General features: G+C 40.4%; 1 protein-coding gene across 2 annotated transcripts in view; it reads right to left on the reverse strand.

The window, feature by feature from the left end:
* LOC132154396 (receptor-type tyrosine-protein phosphatase mu-like) overlaps positions 1–13,690 on the reverse strand; it is a 186,365-nt gene that overhangs the window by 19,355 nt on the left and 153,320 nt on the right. For both annotated transcript variants that reach the window (XM_059562927.1, XM_059562926.1), the window contains 4 exons: positions 12,692–12,906; positions 6,538–6,625; positions 5,677–5,753; positions 5,218–5,254 (listed from right to left, as the gene is read on the reverse strand). In XM_059562927.1, coding sequence (XP_059418910.1) covers positions 5,218–5,254; positions 5,677–5,753; positions 6,538–6,625; positions 12,692–12,906 — 417 coding nt within the window. The remainder of the gene's footprint in view (positions 1–5,217; positions 5,255–5,676; positions 5,754–6,537; positions 6,626–12,691; positions 12,907–13,690) is intronic.

Genomic DNA, 13,690 nt, shown 5'->3' on the forward strand with positions numbered 1-13,690 from the left:
GCACCGCAAACACTTGATGACGGTCGAGCTCAAAGTCAAGACCGACGCGCACCTGGTGCTTCACTCCCAGAATATCTTCAACTGCACATCACCAGGAAAACAAATGTGCTACTGAACTTATTGGAGAAGTTTCAGCAAAAAAAGAGAGAGAGAAAAAAAAAACAAGAGGAAACTTTATGCTGAAGATTCTGCCAAAAAGGGGTAAAAACTGCACACACATCCCATATCACAAACTTCAGCTGTCAAGAGCTGCTGACAGTCATTTCTGGAAACCCACCATTTCTCATCTGATGTGTGTGTGTGTGAGAGAGAGAGAGCTGCTGAAATCTCCAATAACAGCATAATATAAAACAGACCGATAGACAGAAAGTCGCTGTTTGCTCATTAATATTACATGTTTGCAACACACACACTGCAGCATTGCTCACCTGCTTTTACTAAAACTATAGTCACTAAACATTAAAATAGAGCAATAAATCCAGAGGAGACTGCTGCTCAAGCTGCTGAGACTGTCAGTGTGTTGTTATGTGGTTGCTAAAGTGCTCTATGGAGTCAATATAATGCCATATATATACGCAAAAAATAAAGTTTTGCAAAATAAAATAAGGTTTTGAAAACAAAAATGTAAGTATTGAGGAAAATAATTTAGCTTTTTGCAAACAAAAATAAAGAATTGCAAAAGAAAAATTAACAGCGCGAAAGCAATAATTTTGCAATATGTTCATATCTATTAATGTATTTGCAACGCTGCTTTTCTTTTGCGTGTCAGTCTAGTTTGAGCTTGTGATACCGTTTTCCCTTTGCGCTTCATTTTTCTGCGCGTCTCGCTTTGTGGCACTGTTTTGACGTGGGGGTGAAGCCAAGGGACGGGGGCGTGTACAACATGCCTCCCTGGAAGTGACATCATCGGTGCGAGTCGCATCTCACTGATCCAGGTACTGATGAGCAGAGGCTTGCGAGTGGATCGTTTCTTTTTATTCACTTGACTCCACCCCCACGTCGAAACCACAAAAAGCGAGACGCGCAGAAAAATGAAGCGCAAAGAGAAAACGGTATCGCAAGCTCAAACTAGGCTGACACACAAAATAAAAGCAGCGTTGCAAATACATTAATAGATATGAACATATCTATGCAAAATCAAAATCATTGCTTTTGCAATGTTTTTTATTTATTTATGTTTTCCAATTCTTTATTTTTGTTTGCAACACTTTATTTTCTTTTGCAAATCTTTATTTTTTTGTGTATATATACGGCATTATATTGGCTCCATAGTGCTCTGGATGGATGCTAGAGTTGTGTATCAGACGTTTGATTTGAGGAATCGTTCACGACTGGAGCACAAGCGATGCACTAGTGCTCAGGACTAGCTGTTCATCACATCACTATCAGCACTACAGTGAGGAATGAACCAGCACTGATTAATGAGGGAGAGTTACTGATGATTTACTGCTTTTTGCAGGTTTTCTTACACTGATCTAATAACTGTGAGCTCAAGCTGCTGCAGAGAGTCCAGAGCTGCACTAACTGCCAGATAGAGAGAGAGAGAGAGAGAGTGTGTGTGTGTGTGTGCGAAGCTCAACTGGACTGACAGCTGCAGCTCCAAACCTCAGCAGAGAACATCACAAACACACACACACACACACACACACACACACACACACACACACACACACACACACACACACACACACACACACACATAGAACGTCACACTCTCAAACTCACTCTCTCTCTCTCTCTCTATCTCACAGACACACACACACACACACACACACACACACAGAACAACACACTCTCACTCTCTCTCTCTTTCTCTCTCTCTCTTTCTCTCTCTCACAGACACACACACACACACAAACACACACACGACAAATCTCATTAAGGTGTGAGCTCACCCAAAAAATAGCATTCTGTTCATTTATTCGCCACTTTAAAAACCCCTCTAAGAAACCTTTATACTGTTTTTTGTTCTTTGTTAGGTTTGATGGCAGTTGATCTTTGTACATTTATTTAGTCTCTGTGTTTGTGTGTGTGTGTGTGCGTGCGTACGTGTGTGTGTGTGTGTGTGTGTGCGTACGTGTGTGTGTGTGTGTGTGTGTGTGCGTACGTGTGTGTGTGTGTGTGTGTGTGTGCGTACGTGTGTGTGTGTGTGTGTGTGTGTGTGCGCGTGCATACGTGTGTGTGTGTGTGTGCGCATGCGTACGTGTGTGTGTGTGTGTGTGTGTGTGTGTGCACGTGCGTACGTGTGTGTATGTGTGTTTGTGTGCACTTTTGAATCTGCTAAGGGGAAATAGTTGAATAAGTTTTAAAAAGTGATTTTTCACTATTATGTATGAGAGGATGTGCATTTTCATGGGATTAAATAAAAGATTTTTGTAATGAGATACAATAAAAACTTTTTTTGTGCATCAAAACCACTCCTTTCACGATGAAAAACTTGATTTACAAAAGTCCACAAATTGACTACATCTGAATGTATAATCTTTGACAAGCCGAGCATGTCAGTCTTTGAGTAACACAAAATAAACTTCATTTCGCAGAAAGGATTTCGATCATCTCCAGCATGTTTTATAATAATCCATAATCAAAAACAGATTATGCATTTTATCACGACTGTCAAGAACCAAAAATATTGATAAAACACACTCATGGGAAATCAGTCGCTTTACTGAATACTTGCCGCTGGCTAAGAAATAAATAGTTATTAGCTGCATTTGTGAATTTAAATGCATTTGAAGGACAAAATTCTTCCAAAGACACAGTAATACATGGATCAATAACCCACTGAGTGATAATTCAAATAAAAATGAACATCGGTAGTCGATGCAATGTTGAAATGCTGTGAAAACACTTCTTAAAAACAAAATGATTTGAAATGTGTGGCGTCTCCATTTTCTGTTTTCTGTTCAGCATTCAGCATTGTGTTGGTTTTGACGGATATATTTTTAATGCACGAACTATACATTCTGATTCTGATCTTCCTGATTTCAATATATATTTAGTTTCAATATTGTACAAGTTGAAGTAATTTTGAGTAAAGGATGAGAGAAAGCTGTTTTTCGGCAGAACTCTTCCATTAGTTGAGTCTCTCTCCTGCAGCAGAAGAGGAATCGTTTCTTCTCATTGGGTAAAGTGATGGTCTTTTATCCGGTCAGATCTCTCGACAGTGACAGTCTTCATACATTATTCTCTTACAAGCGCACAGAGGTAAAAATTTCCCATCAGCCCTGGGTTTCTCCTGGTACGTCTCACACCTCGACCCCAGGGCTCCGTCTCAGGACCGCTTCTGTTCCCACGCTTCACTCCTGTCTGTCTGTCTCTCATGTCAAGCTCAGAGAGAAGATGATGAATTATGTATAGCTGCAGCTCGCAGAGAATCCTGATGCTGAAGTCCAGCTCCTGTCGGCTCATAAACCCATCCTGGAGTCCTTTATGAAATCAGTCTGACGCCCTGCATTCGTTAAAGCTGTTACTGCCTCACATTTAAAGATGCAACACGTTTAATGATGGAGTGACAGAGAGACAGAGGGAATTAGAGAAGAGGAAGATGAGCGAACGCCTCAGGCGCCACTGAGACATCTATCTGAAGCTGCATGTATCTATATATATATATGAAAAAATTGCACATCTGAATAAATAATGTCCACATATTATATATGACTATATAAGTAATTTAATTTAATTTAATCAAATAAATGTAAATAATGAACAGTTTTCAAAGAAACCAGTACTTTTAATCATTAAGTATGCATTAAATTGATCAAAAGTGACAGTCAAGACATTTATAATGTAAGAAAATATTTCTATTTCAAATAAATGCTTCTCTTTTGAACTTTCTGTTCATCTGTGAATCCTGAAAAATAAAATGCATCACAGTTTCCACAAAAATATTGTGCAGCACAACTGTGTTCAACATTGATAATAATCAGAAATGTTTCTTGAGCAGTAAATCATCATATTATTCTGATTTCTGAAGATCATGTGACACTGAAGACTGGAGGAATGATGCTGAAAATACAGCGGAGCATCACAGAAATAAATTACACTTTAACACAGATTCACAGATTCAGAAGAGACTTCTTTAAAAAATATTAATAAAATTACCAACACAAAACATATTATCTTATAACAGGTAGTGTTTTGATTTTTAATTAATGTTTAAATAAATTAAAGGTATACGCCTCGACACATCTGAGATGAATAGTTAATATATTAAAACACATTTAAACTACAGTACATAATATATACTTGAAAATAAATGATCTAAAATATGATTGTACATCTTTAAAATGGTTTGCTGATTTTGTTTGTTTGTTTGTAAAACAGTTGTGGCAATAAAGCCCTTTGAAGATATTTGAAGAGAGTGTGATGGATGTGTTAGTATGCAGCGAAACACGCTGGGCTCTCATGCATGTCTGTGTGTGTGTGTGTGTGTGTGTATATGTGTGCTTTAATTGAGACACAGAGGAGAGCAGCATGCAATGCTCTAATAAACAGTTAATTATGCAACTCCCCACATCACACCGGCAGATTGAATCTGCATCAGAGACCTAACACACACACACACACACACACACACACACACACACACACACACACACACACACACACACACACACACACACACACACACACACACACACACACAGAGAGACAGAGACAGACACACACACACACACACACACACACACACAGAGACACAGACAGACACACACACACACACACACACACACACACAGACAGAGACACACACACACACACACACACACACACACACACAGACAGAGACAGACACACACACACACACACACACATACACACACACACACACACACACACACACAGACAGAGACAGACACACACACACACACACACACATCCATCAGCTTTAACCCCTGAGTGTGTCTCTGCTGCCACCGCCGGCCCTCGGCCAGATTAGACGAGTGACAAACACACCTCTGTTAATCCATTTATTTAATATGCCACTCGTGTGCCACACATCACAGCCAGACCTGATTAATCGCTCCGGAGACGTGAAGGGCAGCTCAACACACACACACACACACACACACACACACACACACACACACACTCAATCTAACCAAATAAGACCCAGTGGACTTTGGGCATCTGCCTCTTTAGACAGACATACACACGCACACACACACACACAGACACACACACACACACACAGAGGAAATGATGTCAGGCTCTCACCTTGTGTAGCGATGTAGTGATTTGGCCGGTGATAGCCCTGAAACACAGACAGACCATCACATCACATCATCACATTATACATTTATACATGTGTGTGTGTGTGTGTGTGTGCGTGTGTGTGTGTGTGTGTGAGCGTTTGTGAGTGTGTGTGTGTGTGTGTGTGTGCGTGTGTATATAAGGGTCAGTAAAGCTCAGAACTCCAGAACTAGCTCCTTTCAGAATGTGAATTTGAACAGAATTGGTCGCGACACAGGAAGTTGAGTTTGTGATAACAGGAAGAGGATTTGACTGACAATGTTCTTTTGATTTATAAAGTACTGATTGTGTCAAAGCAGCTTTACAGTATTAAAAAGGAAAAAAGTTGGTCAATAATGCAAGAGGAAATTAAAAAAAACATGTCATTTTCATGTGTGTGTGTGGTGACCTTTGTGAGAAGGTCACTGCTGCTTCTGTACTCACATCAACATAATTAGCATTAATATAATCAGAGTTCTGCTCGCCGTCCAGATTCTGCAGCCGCACGCGTGAGTGATCATCTGTAGACACACACACACACACACACACACACACACACACAGACGGACGTCAGCGTCTCATGTTGTGTGTTTCTCTCCAGTTCCTGCGTTATCTGATGGTCTCTGACATGATTACACTCTAAATGTTGTGTATATCTGTGTAAATGTCTCTCACACACACGATACACAAAATCAACTAATCTAGAGATTTTCACAACCTCACAGCTCTCAACCTATATAATAGTTCAGTTTTTATATTTTTATTTATACATATGACCAGTATATATGATATATTGTTGATTGGGCAACATTAGAGCATTTGGGAAAATAAAATAAAATAAAATAAAAGTCACTGAAGAAATATCACTATTATATTATTGAACTGTAAATTATTTAATAATAATTTTAATGTATATAATAATAATATTTTACTAATAATATAATATTTTTTTGATACAGCTGCTTTAAATGACATCCAAGGTTTGTCTGTTTGTTTATTTATTTATTCAAATTATAAAAAAATGTATCAAATAATTAACTAGTAATACTAGTAAAACAAAGAGTAATACTATTGATCTGTATTTCATAATAAATTAATGCTTGTATTTTTGAGATCCAGCTGCTTTAAAAGACATCCAAAGGATATTTGATATACTTTATATTCTTTTATATTACACATAAAAGTTGATTTGACAAAAGCAACGATATAAGCATGAATAGCAGAACTATGGAGTATTTTGTGGCACATGCATCAGTCAAACAGCAGGAACCCATCGCATGATGAAGAACGCTGACTGATACACACATGCAATGATGTTCCCGTAGCGGTTCTTCATGCGGTTCTCGTCTTTCTTGGCTGAATCCCAGGGTGCAGACTGACCCTCGAAGAAGCTCTGAAGAGAGAAACACACAGAGAGACGGAGACGCATGAGAGACAGCAGAAACCACATCAGTCCAGCTCCACATCTGCTTCAGTCCTGTAAGCCGAGGACAACGGGACGAGGTCAAAGCAGCTAACACACACAATCGTTCCTCTCGGAGCCATCCATCCTTCAGTCGTCTCATCTGAGAATCAAAAACCTTGTCATAAAGAGCACGAATCCCAGCGGTGAAACTAAAGAAACTCAAGGAAAAACAATCACTGCGAAATTTCGCCTCGTTTTCCATTAAAAAGAATTCTTATCCATTCTTAAAAAAAGAATGTGAGATTAATTTTTGAAATGCACGGCTGAGGTGTGCGCTGTAATTTAAACATAAACCTCATTACATTCAGTTTAAACTCTGCTTAAAGAACAGCTTCTCAAGAAAACTTCAGTGTTTACTGAAAAACAAGACAAAAAACTGATTTAAAAAGCTGATCTGAATGAACACACACACACACACACACTCACAGGTGAGACAGGTGTGGCGAGGTGGAGATGATGATGGTGGGATGAAGAGCGTCTGATGGGAACGTGAGCGGATGGACGTCTGTACTCAATAAAACACTGACATGTGAAATAGTTTGACTCATGTTTGAGTGAAAGTTTTCGCTTGTGGAACTCAACACAAATAAAAATAGAGCTTTGTATCTTTCTGAGAACGTGTCGGAGCGATCTGGGTGGTTTCTCACAGGTCCTGCTCACTGAAATCAGTGTCATTTTACTCGCTGATATATAGCCATGGTCAAAAGTTTTGGCAGTGACTTAAATGTTGTGCTTTGCAAAGCTTGCTGCTTCAGTATTAGTAGCTTATTTTCCTATGTTTCCATGGTATACTGAAAAACAATGATAAGAATAAGAAGTTTTAAAGGCTTTTATCAGCAAATACACACACACACATACACACATATATCAAAAAACACTGAAATATATTTATTTATTGTGAAAAGTAAATTTCTTTGGCCAATGAAGCTTTTAGCAATTATTTTAAATGCATCTGATCACTCTACACAATAATCTAGAAACAATGTGAATGAACAGCACATCAGCTAAAGCAGCGCACTTTGAAAAACACGCAATTTATGTCACTATTATGTCTGTAGTATTATTTTTCATATTTTCTGTTTTTACTTTAATTTTAGTTACAGTTCATAAATTCATTAATTTTCATTTATTTTCATTTATGGGGAATGTTGCATTGGCAACTATCTTTTTTGATTATAATCGAGTATCAACATGAAGAATTACAATGATACAATGTTACAATGTACAAATGAACATCATCTGTGTGCTCCGACTGTGTTTTACTGAATGGAAACGTTCTACAGATCTAGTTGTTTTTCTCCCTCTATAACTTTAATATTCTGAACACAATGGAAAGATCTCCTAATGAGACGAGCTCCTCTGTTCTCCTCTTTGGAATCAAACGGTTATTTAATGTTATGAAGATGAAGAGCAGTTTGACATCGATTCGAGCAGATGAATAACGACACTTCCTTTGACCATGTGACTCCTCAGAGACCAATGATTCATCTGCATTCCCATCATTAATTCATGCCAGAAAACTTAACTAATGATCGCTCACATCTAACCCAGATCGTCAGCATGATTGGCACTTTAGAACTTCAACTTCATCACTTTATGCGTTTTATTTTAATTTTTCAATCGTTCAACTGCTGGATTTATGATAAAAAATAAAAAATGCTAAAGCTGAAGATCTTGAAAAACATCACAGATCAAAATGTTCAATCAGAAAACTCCTACACTTTAACCTATTTCGATAAGAGTCCAACATATCCCATAACAAATCACTAATATATGACCATTTTAAGATTATGAACATCATACATTTATATATAAATATTTCTTGGGGAACCTGGATACACAATATGAGGAAAAGTCATGGAAATGAAAAAAAATCCTAAACTGAATATAAAATCATTTTTAACAAATATACATTTTCCAAGTTATTCCACATGGTAAGGTATTTTATTGGATAGAAATTGCAAGTAAAAGTGTTTGTAAAAACCCTGATCCAGTAAATCATGAATGACTGGAAAGTTTTGCAGACTGACAGGTTAAAAACCGCAGGAACACTGCAGAACATTCAGCTCTTAAAACTCCTGGAAGAGAAACTAAAAATGTCTTGAAAGCAAAACTTTCTCTTGAGATATTGTTTTGGATGATGGGAGTCTCGGGGTCAAAAGGTCAATTCAGACGCTCAATAGCCGTCAGTAATCGCCACTCTTTGAATGGGTGCAGAGGAATGAACGTGATTTAAGCAAAATGAAAGATGAAGAGCCTCAGATTCTCTCATAATGTGTGAAGGGAGGTGAGCAGATGAAAACACACACACACACACACACACAGAGCACCTTCAGTCGAGTGACTCTCATTATGCTGGATGTGAGTCATATGACCAGGAGAAATCCACACACATACACACACACACACACTCACACACACACAGCTTTCACACAAATCACAGTCTTCATCATCATCATCATCATCAGTGTCTCTCAGTTACAAAAGAACCAAACGAAGTGTGATCTTACCTCATTGATCTGCTCCAAAGAGAACCAACAGAACCAGAAGAGAGAGACACAGTAAGTCAACAATAACACAATCCACACACACACACACACACATGCACACACACACACACAGACACACACACACACACACACACACACACACACACACAAACACACACACACAAACACAAACACACACACACACAGACACACACACGTCATTATATGAACCCTGGAGTCTTCACAAAGGCCAGGTGTGCTTCTGTCACTGTGTGCCTGACATCTTCATCTATAATACAGCAGACAGAACCTGACTGGAGATGGAGGACAGGAGAGGAGATAGGAGGTGATGGGAGAACCAGGGGAGACGAGAGAGGAGGTGATGGGAGGACCAGGAGAGAGGAGAGAGGAGGTGATGGGAGAACCAGGGGAGACGAGAAAGGAGGTGATGGGAAAACCAGGAGAGACGAGAGAGGAGGCGATGGGAGAACCAGGGGAAACGAGAGAGGAGTTGATGGGAGAACCAGGAGAGAGAAGAGAGGAGATGATGAGAGAACCAGGAGAGACGATAGAGGAGCCGATGGGAGAACCAGGAGAGACGAGAGAGGAGGTGATGGGAGAACCAGGATAGAGGAGGTGATGGGAGAACCAGGAGAGAGGAGAGAGGAGGTGATGGGAGAACCAGGAGAGACGAGAGAGGAGGTGATGGGAGAACCAGGAGAGAGGAGAGAGGAGGTGATAGGAGAACCAGGGGAGAGGAGAGAGGAGGTGATGAGGAACCAGGAGAGAGGAGAGAGGAGGTGATGGGAGGACCAGGAGAGAGAAGGTGATGGGAGGACCAGGAGAGAGGAGGCGATGGGAGAACCAGGGGAGAAGAGAGAGGAGGTGATGGGAGGACCAGGAGAGAGGAGGCGGTGGGAGAACCAGGAGAGACGAAAGAGGAGGCGATGGGAGAACCAGGGGAGAAGAGAGAGGAGGTGATGGGAGGACCGGGAGAGAGGAGGTGATGGGAGGACCAGGAGAGAGGTGGCGATGGGAGAACCAGGAGAGACGAGAGAGGAGGTGATGGAAGAACCAGGGGAAAGGAGAGAGGAGGTGATGGGAGGACCAGGAGAGAGGAGGCGATGGGAGAACCAGGGGAGAAGAGAGAGGAGGTGATGGGAGGACCAGGAGAGAGGAGGTGATGGGAGAACCAGGAGAGACGAGAGAGGAGGTGATGGGAGGACCAGGAGAGAGGAGGTGATGGGAGGACCAGGAGAGAGGAGGTGATGGGAGGACCAGGAGATACGAGAGAGGAGGCGATGGGAGAACCAGGAGAGACGAGAGAGCAGGCGATGGGAGAACCAGGGAAGAAGAGAAAGGAGGTGATGGGAGAACCAGGGGAGACAAGAGAGGAGGCGATGGGAGAACCAGGGAAGAAGAGAGAGGAGATGATGGGAGGACCAGGAGAGAGGAGGTGATGGGAGGACCAGGAGAGAGGAGGTGATGGGAGGACCAGGAAAGAGGATGTGATGGGAGAACCAGGAGAGACAAGAGAGGAGGTGATGGGAGAACCAGGGGAGAGGAGAGAGGAGGTGATGGGAGAACCAGGAGAGACGAGAGAGGAGGCGATGGGAGAACCAGGAGTGAGGAGAGAGGAGGTGATGAGAGAACCAGGGGAGACAAGAGAGGAGGCGATGGGAGAACCAGGGAAGAAGAGAGAGGAGATGATGGGAGGACCAGGAGAGAGGAGGTGATGGGAGGATCAGGAGAGAGGAGAGAGGAGGTGATGGGAGAACCAGGGGAGAGGAGAGAGGAGGTGATGGGAGAACCAGGGGAGAGGAGAGAGGAGGTGATGGGAGAACCAGGAGAGACGAGAGAGGAGGTGATGGGAGAACCAGGAGAGAGGAGAGAGGAGGTGATGGGAGAACCAGGGGAGACAAGAGAGGAGGCGATGGGAGAACCAGGGAAGAAGAAAGAGGAGGTGATGGGAAGACCAGGAGAGAGGAGGTGATGGGAGGACCAGGAGAGAGGAGGTGATGGGAGAACCAGGAGAGACGAGAGAGGAGGTGATGGGAGAACCAGGGGAGAGGAGAGAGGAGGTGATGGGAGAACCAGGAGAGACGAGAGAGGAGGTGATGGGAGAACCAGGAGAGACGAGAGAGGAGGTGATGGGAGAACCAGGGGAGACAAGAGAGGCGGCGATGGGAGAACCAGGGAAGAAGAGAGAGGAGATGATGGGAGGACCAGGAGAGACGAGAGAGGAGGTGATGGGAGAACAAGGTGAGACGTGACAGGAATGAATGAGGATGATGATGAAGATCAGTGCTTCTCAACCTCTTTGACCCTGTCCCACACAATACATGATAGCTCTCTTATATATATGCTAATATATCACCGCCGGTGTTTCTTCTGTACGGTTTTATTTTATCTATTTATTTTTACCATGATTTTGTGATTCTAGATGTTTCAGAAACTGTACATTCTTAAAAACAGTTATTAACGGGGACAAAAAATAACACGTTACACGTTGATCGTGTTCTCGTAGCATTTTTATAAACTTAGATTTTTTTTAATTTTGTAACTACAAACATTTTAAGAATTGTACTCTATATATATACACACACACTTTGTTGTTAAAGCATTTTAATACAATTATTTATGTTATTATTTATATTTTACTTTACTGTATTGAATTAAAAAAAGAAGTAAAAAATACACATTCAAACTACACATTGATCATCTTGTTTGTGCTTTTTAATAAAGTTATATTTTTAAAATTGTATTACTTTATTATTTTAACCATGATTAATTTTGTGATTCCATATGTTTAAAGACATGCATTCATGAACAAAAACATTATAGAAGGGGAAAAATTTAAAAAAAGAAATATACTTTTTAGCATAGATTTTAGATAGATTAAATGAATTGATCTTAATGGAACTGAATAGAATTTTTAATTTCTTTAATTTTAATCCATGACTCATATTTTGATTCCAAAAGGTAAAAAAAAATACATTCTTGAATGTAAATAAAATAAATTATATAAATAAAATATATTAATATAGGAGACCTCATTGTGGGCCCCGGCCCTGGTTGAGAAGAACTGATATAGTGTCAATCATGCTGCATTACTGCAGGTCTGTGTGTATGTGTGTTTGTGTGTGTGTGTGCAGATGTAACCATATTTTGGAGACAAATCTGCTCCTAGAGGTGAGCTAAATTTAGTATTTCCTGAACTGTAAAAATTACAGTAAAATAAGATATGTAAAAAAAAGCAATATTTGTGTAAACGATTCGGTTTCAGTACAGCAGAAATCTATGGAATGTCCCCAATCAGAAAACGTGCAGTAAATGTGTGTGTGTGACTCTTGTGCAGCAGCAGCTGATGTGAACACACTCTCAGACTAACAAACTGACTCAACAAAACAAAGAGAAACACACTCATCATCACCATCATCATCAAGATGAATGACATAAACAGGAATGAGCGGCAGTGAGGATGAAAGGATCGATGAGCTCTTACCTCATACTCCTCTTTGAAGCCGTAGCCCTCGGCACATTTCATCTGCGTGATGTGCTGCAGAAGGTCGGCCACACGGATGGCGGGATGCAGCTGGCCCGTCTGGTACGGCACGTCCACGGCCTCACGCTTGCACAGCGAGTGTGTGTGTGAAGAGTGTGTGTGTGTGTGGGACTGCACCAGGCTGCTGGTGTCACTGGTCAGGGTTTGAGTCTCGTCTGCAACACAGGACAGAAAATATACGCAATGACGTTGCGGCGGTGAAACAAGTCATGCTTACAGTAACACTTACGCTTCCCTTTACAGTGTCAGTCACATGACTTCACAAACAGACCCTAACAAATTTAAATGTACAAAATCAATAATGAGCTCAAATGTAGTCTTAAATCAAAAGAATACTTCACTAAAAATAAAAATGCGCCATTATTTTTTCACACTCACATTATTCCAAACCTGCATGCTGTGATTTCAGTGTGAAATTATGTAAATAATATAAATACATATAATATAATATTATAATATGAAAACTAACTAATATATATATAATAATCAATATAAGTGTATATATTTTTTAATTATAAAAAAAATTCTGTGAAAAAAAAAAAAAACTAAAAACATATAACCTTAGCCTCTGAAACTTAGCCTAAACTGGATGTAGATGGCTTAAGCTGGCCTTTCAATCCTCCAATCCACCAGCCTGTTAAACCAGCTAAAACCAGCCAACCAGCTTTGAATGGCTTTAGCCCCATTTTTTCAGCAGCGATATGATGCTCTATGTAAGAGACAGACTGAAATTTAAGCAGTTATTCAGTGTAAATCCAGAAACATAACAGAAAAGTAACATCTTTGAGGTTTGGAACAACATGAGAGCAAGCAAATAAAGACAAAATATACATTTTTGGATAAACTTTTCTTTTTGTATAAGGCAAGACACTTCAGGTGAAAAGGACAGAAATGTAATTAATAATTATCACCAAAGCATTGTTTTTAAGACATTATTGA

Source organism: Carassius carassius, chromosome 12 (genome assembly GCF_963082965.1).
Source record: "Carassius carassius chromosome 12, fCarCar2.1, whole genome shotgun sequence".
NCBI lineage: Eukaryota > Metazoa > Chordata > Actinopteri > Cypriniformes > Cyprinidae > Carassius > Carassius carassius.